The sequence below is a fragment of the Cydia strobilella genome, chromosome 6, assembly GCF_947568885.1.
Source record: "Cydia strobilella chromosome 6, ilCydStro3.1, whole genome shotgun sequence".
Lineage (NCBI taxonomy): Eukaryota > Metazoa > Arthropoda > Insecta > Lepidoptera > Tortricidae > Cydia > Cydia strobilella.
Window position 1 is genome coordinate 13,334,892 of NC_086046.1, and position 14,013 is coordinate 13,348,904.

The following is a 14,013-nucleotide window of genomic DNA, read 5'->3' on the forward strand; positions in this document are numbered from 1 at the left end:
TCATTACAAGCTTGGGTTCCTCCAAATGCGCTTTGAAATCGTTTTCTATTAGTTCCAATTCAGGAAAGACTCAATAAAATAATAGAAAATACTTTCAAACCACGTAAGAATAAATCTTAACATTTCGAAATGGATCAAGTGTTTGTAATTGTCGCTTGTTTTTTTTTTGTTACTTAAGCGTACTGTTGTATCGTCCCTTATCATATTTTTCTCACATACGATGTCTAAATACCGTCTGCATTGCATTTACACATCTCATACGCACCTACTTCGAATGGATATAATGCCGGCCCTTAGGTACAGTTTTGATAAAATTTGGTATATCAATAATTTTACTTTATCACTCTTTTGGACATGGGACATCTAGACATGGGATACCTATTAACCTATATGCTCTAAGGAGTTTAAGGTCTAAGCGGACGAAATCGTGCACCTATAAGTACTCTATCTCAGATCTTTAACCTATCTCAGATTTATGCCGACATGCACGCACTTCATAGATCTTCACATAGAAAGACGTGCCAGACACATTACTCCGTCTCTGTATGTATCTTACATGGCCGTCCTTGGTCTCAACTCAGCTGGCGCCGGCACTATATCCCAGTTTTAAATGGCGTCGTAGAATCGCCCGGAATACTTACTATCTAGATTGTGGTTATAGGTTTGTTTTGAGGATCAAATGTCTGTATGGGACCCATTGCTTTAAGATTGATTGAGGAGGACCCGCGTCCTCATTTTCCTCTCTGGATAACATTCTAATGTTTTGACCCTTTGTTGTATATCAACTACAGCTATATCAAACGTAGGGGTACGTTTGATTTTTTTCGAATTTTTAATGATAATATGAGGAGCATTTAAAAATTTGTGTGTAATCGGTTTTTCGCTCCTAATTTTTACAATAAACAAAGTATCGAAAAAAGTCAAATAGCGGAAGCCGCTCGACCCCAATTTCAAAGGAATACCGCAAATCGATGTACAGGTTAGCCGTTTGGCACACGCATAGAGGTCGAAACAAAATTTTTGACCCGCAGTTCCTACAAAAATTTCGCTTGGAGTGGTAAAACAATTTTTTTTGTTTGCAAAAAAAAAAAATCAAAAACCTATCGAGTGTGGTATCATACGAAAGGTCTTTTTGAGGCGATTCTAAAAATATATCACATCATTACATTTCGGGCATTTTTTTGGTCATCCTGGTCATCTGCAAAGCGAAACACATACGGAACGCGTTTCTATTACCCATTACAGTGGCCAGCTATAGATTTGGTTTTAATGTAAACTATAGGTACCTAAACCTGGGTGCCTAGCCAAGATTAGATGCCAGTCGTTCGTTCCGTAGCGAATGATAGGGTAATCTCTCTCTATCACTCTTACATATTAATGCGATAGAGACAGTTGCGTTTCGTTCGCTACGGAGCGTAAACGGTTGGCATCTTGGCTGGACACCCTGGCCATCTGAAAAGGGAACGACATACGGAACGCGTTTCTACTACCCATTCAGAGGCCAGCTACAGATTTGGTTTTTATGTAGACTATAGGTACCTAAACGGTTGGCATTTTGGCTAGGCACCCTGGTCACCTGGAAAGCGAAAGACATAAGGAACGCGTTTCTACTACCCATTTTAGAGGCCAGCTACAGATTTGGTTTTAATGTAAATTATATTATAGATACCTAAACGGTTGGCATCTTGGCTAGGCACCTTGGTCATCTGGAAAGGGAAAGACATACTGAACCCGTTTCTACTACCCATCCAGAGGCCAGCTAGAGATTTGGTTTTAATGTAAACTATAGGTACCTAAACGGTTGGCATCTTGGCTAGGCACCCTGGTCATCTAGAAAGCGAAAGACACAAGGAACGCGTTTCTACGGCCCATTTTAGAGGCCAGCTACAGATTTGGTTTTAATGTAAATTATATTCTAGGTACCTAAACGGTTGGCATCTTGGCTAGGCACCTTGGTCATCTGGAAAGGGAAAGACATACAGAACCCGTTTCTACTACCCATGCAGAGGCCAGCTACAGATTTGGTTTTAATGTAAACTATAGGTACCTAAACGGTTGGCATCTTGGCTAGGCACCCTGGTCATCTAGAAAGCGAAAGACACAACGAACGCGTTTCTACGACCCATTTTAGAGGCCAGCTACAGAAGCCCTGAACAAACCCGATCACCTAGGCGAAAATATTTGTGCTATAAAATGTATGATCACCTAAGGATCAAGATTTTTTAATCGCAGTATACACCACTTCTCGGAACTAGCTCGCTGGTTACGAACAAAACAAACGCCTGACGATCGAGCACAGGTCCGTCCCCTAAGCGCGCTCGGCGGAGACTGAGCGCGCAGCGTCCGTGCAGCGTGATTTATACGTCTTTTAAAAATATTTAAATTGACGGGAAAATAGGTCCTATAGTTATGATTATTTTTTTATGGGTTCACATAAAGTTAGAGTTTGCTATAATATTATTTTGAGGGCAAAATATAAGTACAATTTGCGATAAAAAAATATAATGCGACCCTGTTTTCACCGAAAAAATGAAGAAAACTCGGAAGGTATTTTATCAATTTTTTTAAATGAATCTTTGATTTTCAATCATTTCAGCCCCTCGTACAAGATATGGTGAATTGAATTGTAATCATTCATGTACCAAATGATTCTTGTTTACTGCAAAATTGGCAACCGAAACGACACTTCTCACTGCAAATTTTGAAAAATACTCCCAGGAATACTCATTTATTTTAGGTTTAAAAAGAGAAAATGAAAACTTTAACTATTTCAGCCGCTAGTTTAGGAAATGATTATTTAAGAACGTTAACAGTTTTTGAATAAATCCTAATAGTTACGTCGTAATGTTGAATAAAAAAGGACGCATTTTGCAAAATACGCTCGTTTGTAGGAATAAGGCCTCTTAACAATTTTTTTTAAAAACTGTAATAGATGTCATATATTAAAGAAAAAGTAACGAAGCCCTCCAGTGGTGAAGGCCGGATTCGAACCGGCTTTTTTAGCTATCGCGGCAAACGCCATGAACCCCTAGGCCACCAATATTTTGATTTGTGTTTGTGTTCGTAAGGAGTTCGTTTAGGAGGTGCAAGCGCGCACTGCTTGCCCTTAGAGCTGGTCAAAGACGCCTAGTCTTACTAAGATGGCATATAGTCGAGAAATTCGGACGGGCACCGCCGTGGCGGGGTGGCCAAGGGGTTCATGGCGTTAGCCGCGATAGCTAAAGACGCCGGTTCGAATCCGGCCTTCACCACTGGAGGGCTTCGTCACTTTTTCTTTAATATATGACATCTATTACAGTTTTTAATTTATATATAGTAGTGTGACTACTTTAAAAAACACAAATCAAAATATTTAATAAAATAATTTGATTTGTTCTCAAACTTGTTCAATTTTTTTTTAATTTTTCAATTTTACAAAGTGGCACAGTTCTACTTCAATACCTATTTCACGAGACTTATGGAACTATACTGCAGATACGGTACATATTAATCATAAAATGATACGTCATATCCATATATCCAACGGGAAATACCTCTTTAACCCTTTAACTAAGCCTTTTCATCATTGGTATAATTTGTTTAGTTATTGACACAAAATATCAAGGTTGTATCCTCTAGGTACGATATACCTTACTGATTTTTTTTGTACAATATACCACAAATGATACGTAATATCTTGATATCGAACCCCAAGAAAGCAATTTTGAAAATAATATCATTAACAATTTTTTTTTTCAATTTTACAAAGTGACACAGTTCTACTTCAATACCTATTTCACGAGACTTATGGAACTATACTGCAGATACGGTACATATTAATCATAAAATGATACGTTACGTTACCCGTTCGATATATGGATATTACTAATATCCATATATCGAACGGGAAATACCTCCTTAACCCTTTAACTGCGCCTTTTCATCGGTTGGTATAGTTTGTTTTGTTTTTGACACAAAATATCAAGATTGTATCCTTCAGATACGATATATGTACCTTACTGATTTTTTTTGTACAATATACCATAAATAATACGTAATATCTTGATATCTAACCCCAAGACAGCAATTTTGCAAATAATTTCTTAAATATATTTTTTTTAATATTTTTCATGTGTATAATTTTTCAATATTACAATATTGAGAAATTAAAAAAAAAATCTAAATGAAATTATTTTCAAAATTGCTTTCTTGGGGTTAGATAGGGTGATATACCCTATCAATTTTTCTTTGTACAATATACCACAAATGATACGTAATATCGTAATATTTTAATTTAAAAAAAATGCCCGAAATGTAATGATGTGATATATTTTTAGAATCGCCTCAAAAAGCCCTTTCGTATGATACCACATACGATAGGTTTTGGAATTTTTTTTTTTTCCATATAAAAAAAAATAATGTTTTACCACTCCCCCCAAGCGAAATTTTTTTAGGAACTGCGAGTCAAAAATTTTGTTTTGGCCTCTAGTATGTGTGCCAAACGGCTGTACATCGATTTGCGGTATTTTTATACGAACGGGTAAGACTAAAACGACGGGCATAGCTATGGTTAATTAATATACATCAAATTACGTAAAAATAATATCCATTATGTCAATATCCAGAGAGGAAAATGAGGACTACGTTTGTATGGAGAAACGGCCGTCCCCTTTCCTCTTAAAGCAATACAAAAGTCTCAAATGAAGGTCAAAGTCTGGCACCCGCACTTTATACCGGTTCTCCATACAAACGTAGTTCCGCTCTCATTTTAAAACGACTGGCTAGATTGCTCTGAAACTTTGTACTTACAATAGGATAGGGTATATCGATGTCTGTAATTAGTTTATGCAGCTTCAGATACCATAATTAAAAAATACAGCGAATTAAAGTTTTTCATACAAAACTTGTTTTTGCTGTATTTCGTTTTATAAACTGAAGCTATATAAACTAATTACAGACCTAGACATACCTCATGTCATTGTATGTGCAAAGTTTCATTACAATCCAACACGTAGTTTTAAAATGAGAGCGGAACTACGTTTCTATGGGAAGGTGCAATTCGGCCGAGCTTGCCTGGGACTCTTAAGAAGATGGCAATACATCGTGACGTCACGATGTAACTTTGCTGTTGCTTAGAAGCCGTTTCGATGTATGGAAAACAAGGAAATTGCGATATTGTCGGTGAAATATTGCGTTTATGTATATTGTTGCTATACCTACAATATTATTTTTAATAAAATGTAAGGAATCGAATAATACCATTATTTTTTCCTATTTGGATGTTTAAAAAAAATTAAAAATCGTTATTATTCCCATTTTTTTAAAGTTTTTAATATATTGTGATAAATTACTCATTTTCTATCTAGGTATTTAACTAGATTTAGTAACAAAATGCAACATACAGTGTCAACAACCCTAGGTATTGTGTGTGTAGGTTTAATTTTTTATTAAGTGTTAATGGTAACACACGTATGCGTATGACACTCAGCGTGCGCTAAAATGTTGGAGCCGTGCACGCACAGGTCACGCAAGCGGTGTGCCATCTCTCATATGGAAATGTTCTACGCACACGCATTCCGTGTGCACAGGCCTTTAGGATAAACGAATTTCGGGCCTGAAACAGTCTGTTTTTTGCAAAATGGTGTTAAGTGCCTAAGCTTAGCACGTGTCGAGCATTGTAGCGACCAAACAGATGAACTGATTTTGATGTATTTTTACTATTTTTAGTTTCAAAGAAGACATGTATAGTCTGTCCGTTTTCTAAGATCAAGTTCGCCTTAGATTTACTATGGCGTACAGCGTACCTACTTGATCTTAGAAGAGCGGCCAGACTATACCAAGTTAAGTATACGTTTTTTCTGAAGTACAGTCACCTGCAATAATGTGTTACTCTTCGAAGGCCGCAAAAATATGTGACACGTTTTTATGGCTCTACAAATAAGATCGTGTCAGATATTTTTGCGGCCTTCGTTGTGTAACATATTATTGCAGGTGACTGTACCCTGTGCAAACCAGAACTGTGGATCTCGTATTGACATTTTCTATCACTCGATGAGATGAGGATTCCAGAGACTCGAGTCTATTCTAGTAGAAGTAGGTATTAGGGTAGGTATTGCTTGTAGCATTAACTTCGGTAGTATAGCCTAATAGTATTTGATTGACATCAAAACAACGGTGTATTTTTTCTTTTCTTAATATGTGGCTGCCGCGTAGCACCTATAAGCGTACGGCAATGTGATATTTTACATCGTCTACGTCGTAGCTAGGTAGAGTAGCTATATCTACGGCTTCTAGGTAACTTTTAAAGACATTTCATAATTGAGAACATACATGAAAAATATTATATTATGTTCGTTTATTAAACACGTTCAACAATAAGAAATTGGTGCAATAATATGACATCCGCAATTATTTTTTAACGTTTTTGTATAGATATTCGTAATTATTCGAGTTAAAAAACGTAATATTTTAACATAATTTTGAGATTGTACATGTACAGCAATGTATAGAAACTATAATATACAATGTTTTACGGTGAATAATATAATGAAAATTTAGTCTTCGTGATTTTTTATAAGTACCTACATTTTGGCGCAGCCGTGCGACCTGTGACGTCTCAGTAGGCCGCACACTTTTTGTATGGGCCGTTTTTACTCGCCGTGCACACGCCACACTTTGTTTCGCATTTGTGAAGTTTTTGGGGTATAATAGATAGGTAGCAGGCTTTTTAGACACATTTGAATTTCACGGGAAGTAGAATTGCTTATTATCTTCCAAAAACCGGGCAAGTGCAAGTCGGACTCCCCACCGATGGATGGTTTCGTAGTATTTGTTGTTATAGCGGCAACAGAAACAAATAATCTGTAAAAAAATTAACTGTCTAGCTATCACGGTTCATGAGATACAGCCTGGTAACAGACAAGTCGGACAGATAGACAGACAGACAGACGGACAGTGGAGTCTCCCGTTTTACCCTTTGGGTACGGAACCCTAAAATCTGCCGGCATTAAACGCGAGTGAAAACCTAAAAACGTTTGGCGTAGGTAACTTTTTCCCTAAATTCTATTGGCGTTTGACTTCCAAAGTTAGATTGGTTCCCGTTGATTTATGCCGCTGCGCGTTGTTTACTCGTAGCTTCTGTGCAATGTGTGGCAATGTCGCACCAGTTGGTATGGTATCTATGTGGTGAGCCCTCGAAGGTCAATCGGCTCAAATTCCTTGTATTATTAACTTGTGGTAGGGTCGACCGTTGTATTCTGTAGGTATAAAGGCGGGATACCACCAGTGCGTACAACAAAGAGTAAAGTAAGTATATAGGTGTACAAGCATTTTTGTATTGAATATGCTTGGAATCCCGCCTCAACATTCAGAAAATACCTAAATATATTATGTTTACTAACCCTACTTTTTTGTGTTCTATTATATGACTATCATTGTGGCGCTGGGACACTGCCACTGCCTAGTCAGCTCTGAGTTAGCTATTATATGACGATAATATTGGCGCTGGGAAACTGCCATTGCCTAGTCAGCTCTGAGTTAGCTATAATATGACGATCATAGTGGCGCTGGGACACTGCCATTGCCTAGTCAGCTCTGAGTTAGCTGACGATAATAGTGGCGCTGGGACACTGCCATTGCCTAGTCAGCTCTGAGTTAGCTATAATATGACGATCATAGTGGCGCTGGGACACTGCCATTGCCTAGTCAGCTCTGAGTTAGCTATAATATGACGATCATAGTGGCGCTGGGACACTGCCGTTGCCTAGTCAGTTCTGAGTTAGCTATAATATGACGATAACAGTGGCGCTGGGAAACTGCCGTTGCCTAGTCAGTTCTGAGTTAGCTTAGTCGAACTCTATTACCTAGGAATAGAATAGAGTTACCTAGGTACGTGATCGCTTGAATCACATTGGTATCTTCTATTTGCATGTCCGTTAGTAAAGGCGTTTATCTCTGTGACCATTAGACATTAAAAAAAAACTATCAATTCAAAATGTTATCAATGGCTGGCCCAAGCCAAAAAGCTCGCCTCCTATTTCAAGGGATAAACCTAGTCAGTAAAATGGATGAGTCTTCAATGTTTATTTATGTTCTTTTAAATATTGTTGATCGATAAGGTTGACTTAGGTCCCTGTATATTTTTTCCTTATTCAAATTGCGATTGCCTTCCAAATAAAAGTAAGGTTCACGTGATTTATATCAATTCAATGCTTATCGTTTGTTTAGCTTCTGTGCAATTTATACGTCGCGTCAATTTCCTACGGTATCGATGTGGTGGACGCTCAAAGGTCAATCGGCGATCGGCTCACATTTCTTTTTGTATCAACTTCTGTTGGGGTCGACGGTTGGCGGGCGGACAGTCGGCAACATAAAATGTTAATATGTCAATTTTAATATGTACGGTCGTACGGTTTAATTTTATTCATGTTGAAAACGGGTCTAACTTTCAGTTTTGTGACGACTGCTAAATGGCCGTCAAAGGTACAGTCAGCTAGACAGTCAGCTACAAATACCCGCCTCCTGCACTGTTAGTTCTATGTATTATTTTTGAAAAGGCACGAGCGGAGATTTATCTGCAGCTGCAGCTTTACAGAATTAAGTAAATGGAAGTTCCCAAGTACCTGATATATTTCTAGTATGGTTTTGTTGCTGACTGTTCCTACTTTGGTGATTGGAAGTAGCTGACACATTGTCTGCTCTGTAGACGACCAGACATTCAACCGTCTGTGCCGGTCGATTACTTAGTCGTTCTTATAGAAAGAATTTTCTGGTTGTTGCATTTAAATAATTGTTGAAACATATGTACATATAAAATAACGTTTATTATTTTCACGTTCTTTTATCAATCGGGCAAGGGATAGTCCCTTAAAGACTAAAACTAAATCGGAGTGGGTTACGGTATTAAGGTACCATTGTTATATACCTAAGTATGTTCAGTCGTCATCTTGTCTTCCCCAGTATTTTATTCTCGTTTACATAGATACTACAGTAGCGGCAAAAAATCTATCATACTGCTATTTATTACAGGCATTCATTCGAAAAATTCGTGAAATTAGACTTGATATCATGTAAACAATTATTGTATCACCATCACCATCATATATATATTATATATGAATACTTTCGTCGTTTCGTCCCACTAGATGTGGCACGTGGGCAGCCACGTTAGCCCAATGCGGGTTGGGGATTTCACACACACAATTAATGTATGTTATAAATATTGAATTTCTTATTCAATATTCGCCCTCGTAAGCCTTAGTTATGAAACTTACATTGCATCAATACACTTTACAATTACAATTACACTTTACAATTTATTTAAAAAATGAACCCTAGTTTGATCAAATCGTCGTTTTCATACGTCCTATTGTAAATTTCCTGGAAATAGCTAAAGCCGTTTTTGAGAAATTAAAAAAAAAAATGCAAATGTACCTATCTGAAAAAATATGATAGATTATTTGCCGCTACTGTATACAAATATAGGTAAGGCATTTGGAATTTCGACGAATCGTATCCACCACTTTTATTAGAGCTATTTAATTTCCAATTCATTGAGCCCAGTCAACTAGCGGTTTTAATTTTTTTGGTTTTATTTTAAATCCGACTTTTAGCTTTTACTCGTATTATGCTGGAATTACATTAGGTACGAAATTAGTGGCGTGAAATTCATTCAACCAAAAAATCGCGCAGGGCACGAAATTGATTTGCATTCATGAAAATTAAATGCATGCATTAAATACGAAAATATTCATTACACGTGAAACTGTTGGTAAAACGAATGTAACGAAATTAATTTCACGGCACTAATTTCGTAATATAATTCCGGCGTAGTGAAACAATAGGTACTCCCATTTGCACACTAATACTTTCATCCGTTTGTTAATCGTTTTGGGAATTACTAACTTAATTTGTTGGAACTGATGCATACCTTCATAGGCTATCGGAAATAGTTATTTGTTAAACAAGGGTGCAAAGTTGTATTTTACTCGTGAGTGTTTCAACACACGAGAAGTAAAATACATTTGCACCCGTGTGTAACACAAAACTTTTCCCCTCACTATAGCGAGGAAAGTGCAACATCTACAGGCGTTAGATCATCTTCATCACTGGAATCACTAATTTTTTTACGATAATACGATATTATAACAGAAAACTCTGGAAGTTATGTATTTTTACGTGTCGGAGTCGGTGAGAAAATTTTTGTTAACAATGTTGACATTTCTGACGATGCGTTTTGAAATTGCATCGACTCAACTTGTGCGTTCAGAATTACATTCAACATCATTTCAAAAAAACTAATGTGTCTTATGTAATTTAAGGTTTATGACAAAATCCTTAAATAAAGCTAAATTTGGTATTTTTTATTAAATTCTCAAACCATTTATTTAATGATAATTAATATCGAACGAACCATTATTATGAGCGTTTTACGTTTTGTTATCTGTCAAAAGCTACTTAAACACGCTCTATCCAAGGTCAAATTACTTTCCCCACTAGTGGATAAAATGCGTTTTTCCCCGCTTGTTTTAAAGGATAAAAGACGGCTTTCCGAGCTAGTGAGGGGAAAAATGATTTTTAGTATCCAAATGGATACCTAGTTTTTTTTTCAGATTAGATTTAGATTAGGTATTAGGTTAGGGTAGTAACCAGTTTTAAAGTATTGTTTACAAAAACCGGTCAAGTACGAATCGGACTCGCGCACGAAGGGTTCCGTACCATTACGCAAAAAACGGCAACCATGATTTGTTTGCCGTTTTTTGCTGCATGGGATGCGCTTTTTGTATGGGAGCCTCACTTAAATATTTATTTTATACTGTTTTTAGTATTTATTATTATAGCGGGAACAGAAATACATCATCTGTGAGAATTTCAACTGTCTATCTATCACGCTTCATGAGATACAGCCTGGTGACAGACGGACAGACAGACGGATGGACGGACGGACAGACAGCGGAGTCTTTGTAATAGGGTCCCGTTTTTACCCTTTGGGTACGGAACCCTAAAAATTAAAACCACAACTCCGACCTCTGGTTGATTAGGCTTTATTTTGCTTAGCTTTGGGACCTATCATAATCTGTTTGTATAATCTATAATAAATAATAATCCCTTTTAACCAAGGAAAAATCTTGGAGCCACGAGTAGGTGACTGACCTGCAATAATAGGTACAGTGTGGAAAAAATTAATGGGCCCTGGAGGAAAGTCCATGACTGGTCCAAGTCAGTACAGTCATGGACTGTATTCGATCAGCCATCTACTGTTTTCTTTACATTTGACGTGTCATACCGTGGTGCACTGCACTGATTCCTTCACAGACCTACCTTACACCCGCCAGTGCGCCAGTGAACGTCATTAAATTGTGTCCATCTCACTATCCGTGAACATGACATAAATCCCTAACAGAACCAAAAATAGTGCTGAAATCTCATTAGTCATAATCCTAGTCCTATCCTATATATATAAACCCGGATATTCCACTGCCTGTGCCCATCTAGTTTCATCATGTTCTAACTGCAATTCTCGCTGTATTTCTTCGCTATTAATCCATTCGTTTTCCACCGCCACCAGCTTCAACTGAAGAAAACCAAGATTTGTGAGATCTCCATTATGCGCAGTTATTATTGTTATTACGGATCTTGGGTGTTAGTATAATTTATACTGATTCTCCAAAGTCGATGGTTCAGTAGTCGATGGGAATACAGCGTCTTAAAGTGTTGACGTCAGAGGGCCGCCGCCGCAGGCCACGCGGCGCGCCGTCGCCCCGGCGGGACCTGCTATCTCACGATTTCATTCAAAACCGGTCATTTGATAACATTTAATTGACAATAAACATAGTATTTATTTCTATCTACAACACTTGACGGAAGTGTCGCCAAGTATATTCCTACATACTTAAACTATATTTTTATGTAACTATTATATAGATTAAGTAACTCCAAATTGTGTTATATGTTACCTACTTAATAATTACTAATTTTACTTAGTGTAAAAAGAGATTGATACTTGACTCTATAGTCAAACTAATTACAGTTTTGTGGAGCTTTGTTAAATTGTAATTTTTAACATTTGATTATAATAAATAAAATAATAAATAAGTAGGTAAGTAAATTGCAGAATTAGTGAACATTAAACTTTTAACTTCATCAAGTTCTTTGATTTCCCGAAATCACTTTCCCATCGATAAAGACAGTCAAAATTGATAGGGTTGTCGACAACTCGACATACAAAACAGGCATTCGGGCGGTTTCAATTTTATGTATGCCTGCGTACTCAGCCCTGAATGCATAAAAGTTTGAATAAAATAAATGAATGTGGCGGAATCGGAAAATGGAGAGCACCGAGAAGCTACGAAGCTCGCGGCATAAAAGCAGCCAGGGCCGTCGCAAGCTTTCTAGAAAAGTTATAAATTGTATACTGCGACCACGTTGTAAAACCCGTACTTTTCATAATAAATATAAGGGCAGGTAAAGTTATGCAGAAAGCGTGTGCCCGGACGAAAATAGCCAAGGGGCTTTCCTATGAAGGTCTATAATGCCTTTCATAAAACGTGTCCTATCTCAATCGTAGAGAAGGAATTAGGGGGTTTTTCAAAGGAGAATTCGCAGTACCTAGTTAAGGATGTGAATTGTGGGAAGGAGGCGTCGTCGGTCAATACCGAGGTGGTGCGGTGCGGGCGAGGCGCAGGCGTGCCCCGCGCCCCGCGTGCCCCTGCCGGCCTACTCACGCAACTCGCGAGTCGGCCGCCGTGCGCTGCGATCGCGCGCGAGACCTTTCCTCTCCGCTTGGAACATGTGTGATGTTTTCATCACAGAGAACAACTGTCAACTCGCTCTCGGGAATCACTAACCGCGTTATGAATGAATAACAAGCCCGTACGAGGCTGACGAGAGCCACCCGGCTCGGATTCTTGAACTTGTGGACAGCTTTCGCCGAGTGTCTAGTTTTTCTCGTGGTCGCTGACATTGCAGCGTGCGGATTCCGCAGTGCGCGAGTGTGTGGTTAATTGGTAAACGTAATCGGAGACCAGCTGAGTCGCGTAAACATTGGCCTTACCTTTGACCTGACGTTTCGTGGCGATGGCTCCAGAACAAACATACCCGGCCTAAAACTATCGCTTTGAAGGATTCCAACATGCGGCGTCTAATTTTGTTCCTATTGACAGGTAAGGATAGCATGATGTGAAAATAAATACATATTATCCGTTTTATGTAGATCTTATGTTATGTAGTTGATTGCATTGAACTATTAGCCGTTTATTTTCAAACATTCCGCAGCCCGCTTAAACTTGTTTCTTACTGATAACCTGTAACTGGTGACTTATTCCTCGCTGAATCGTCTTCCTGGTGTACTACACCTTTCTATTAATACGTTCTTATTACTTTCATATGAAGAGTTCTTTATAAAAGTAAGATTAACATTAAATTTAAGTGAAACCTTAATAATTTGATGGGAACCTGCATTGATTTTGTTTGAATTGTTTGGCTTTGCTTGTTTTTCATTATTTTACCCGTACCCTTAATTACCCGTTATGGAGTAAGATACCTTTATTTCATGTTAGAATAGTACAGTCAGCTGCAGAGAAAAGGCACCGCCTGCATACAAATTTCTGTAAATTTGTATGGGCGTGGGGTACCTTTTGTACCTTTTGTCATTTGTACCTAAGTAAATTGGTGACTGTCATGTAAGATTCAGGTTTGTCAATATGTTAGATAGGTACATAAATGCCTTTAATTTTATTCGTTCAACTTTTTCGTCACACTCGTTCCATATTGTTTTCAATGAAGAATATAATATTCTCGTCGAATGGAAAGCTAAGCTTATAAAAATACTTCAACCTAATACATGGTTCGGCTTTTATCAACTCCTTTTGAAATCGCCGAATTAAAATATGAATACCAACCACCCTAGGAACAATAGCAACTAGCAATCTAAAAACCAGACAAGTGCGAGTCGGACTCACCCACCGAGGGTTCCGTATTTTTTTAGTATTTGTTGTTATAGCGGCAACAGAAATACATCATCTGAAAATATCAACT

General features: G+C 37.8%; 1 protein-coding gene across 2 annotated transcripts in view; it reads left to right on the plus strand.

The window, feature by feature from the left end:
• The first annotated feature begins 12,690 nt into the window (after positions 1-12,690).
• The window catches only part of LOC134742437 (transmembrane protein 132E), a 121,805-nt gene continuing 120,482 nt past the window's right edge, over positions 12,691-14,013 (plus strand). Inside the window, exon 1 of one of the 2 annotated variants that reach the window (XM_063675586.1) lies at positions 12,691-13,139. In XM_063675586.1, the coding sequence (XP_063531656.1) occupies positions 13,109-13,139 (31 nt within the window). In that variant the 5' untranslated portion in view covers positions 12,691-13,108. The remainder of the gene's footprint in view (positions 13,140-14,013) is intronic. The other variant, XM_063675584.1, reaches the window with a different exon arrangement.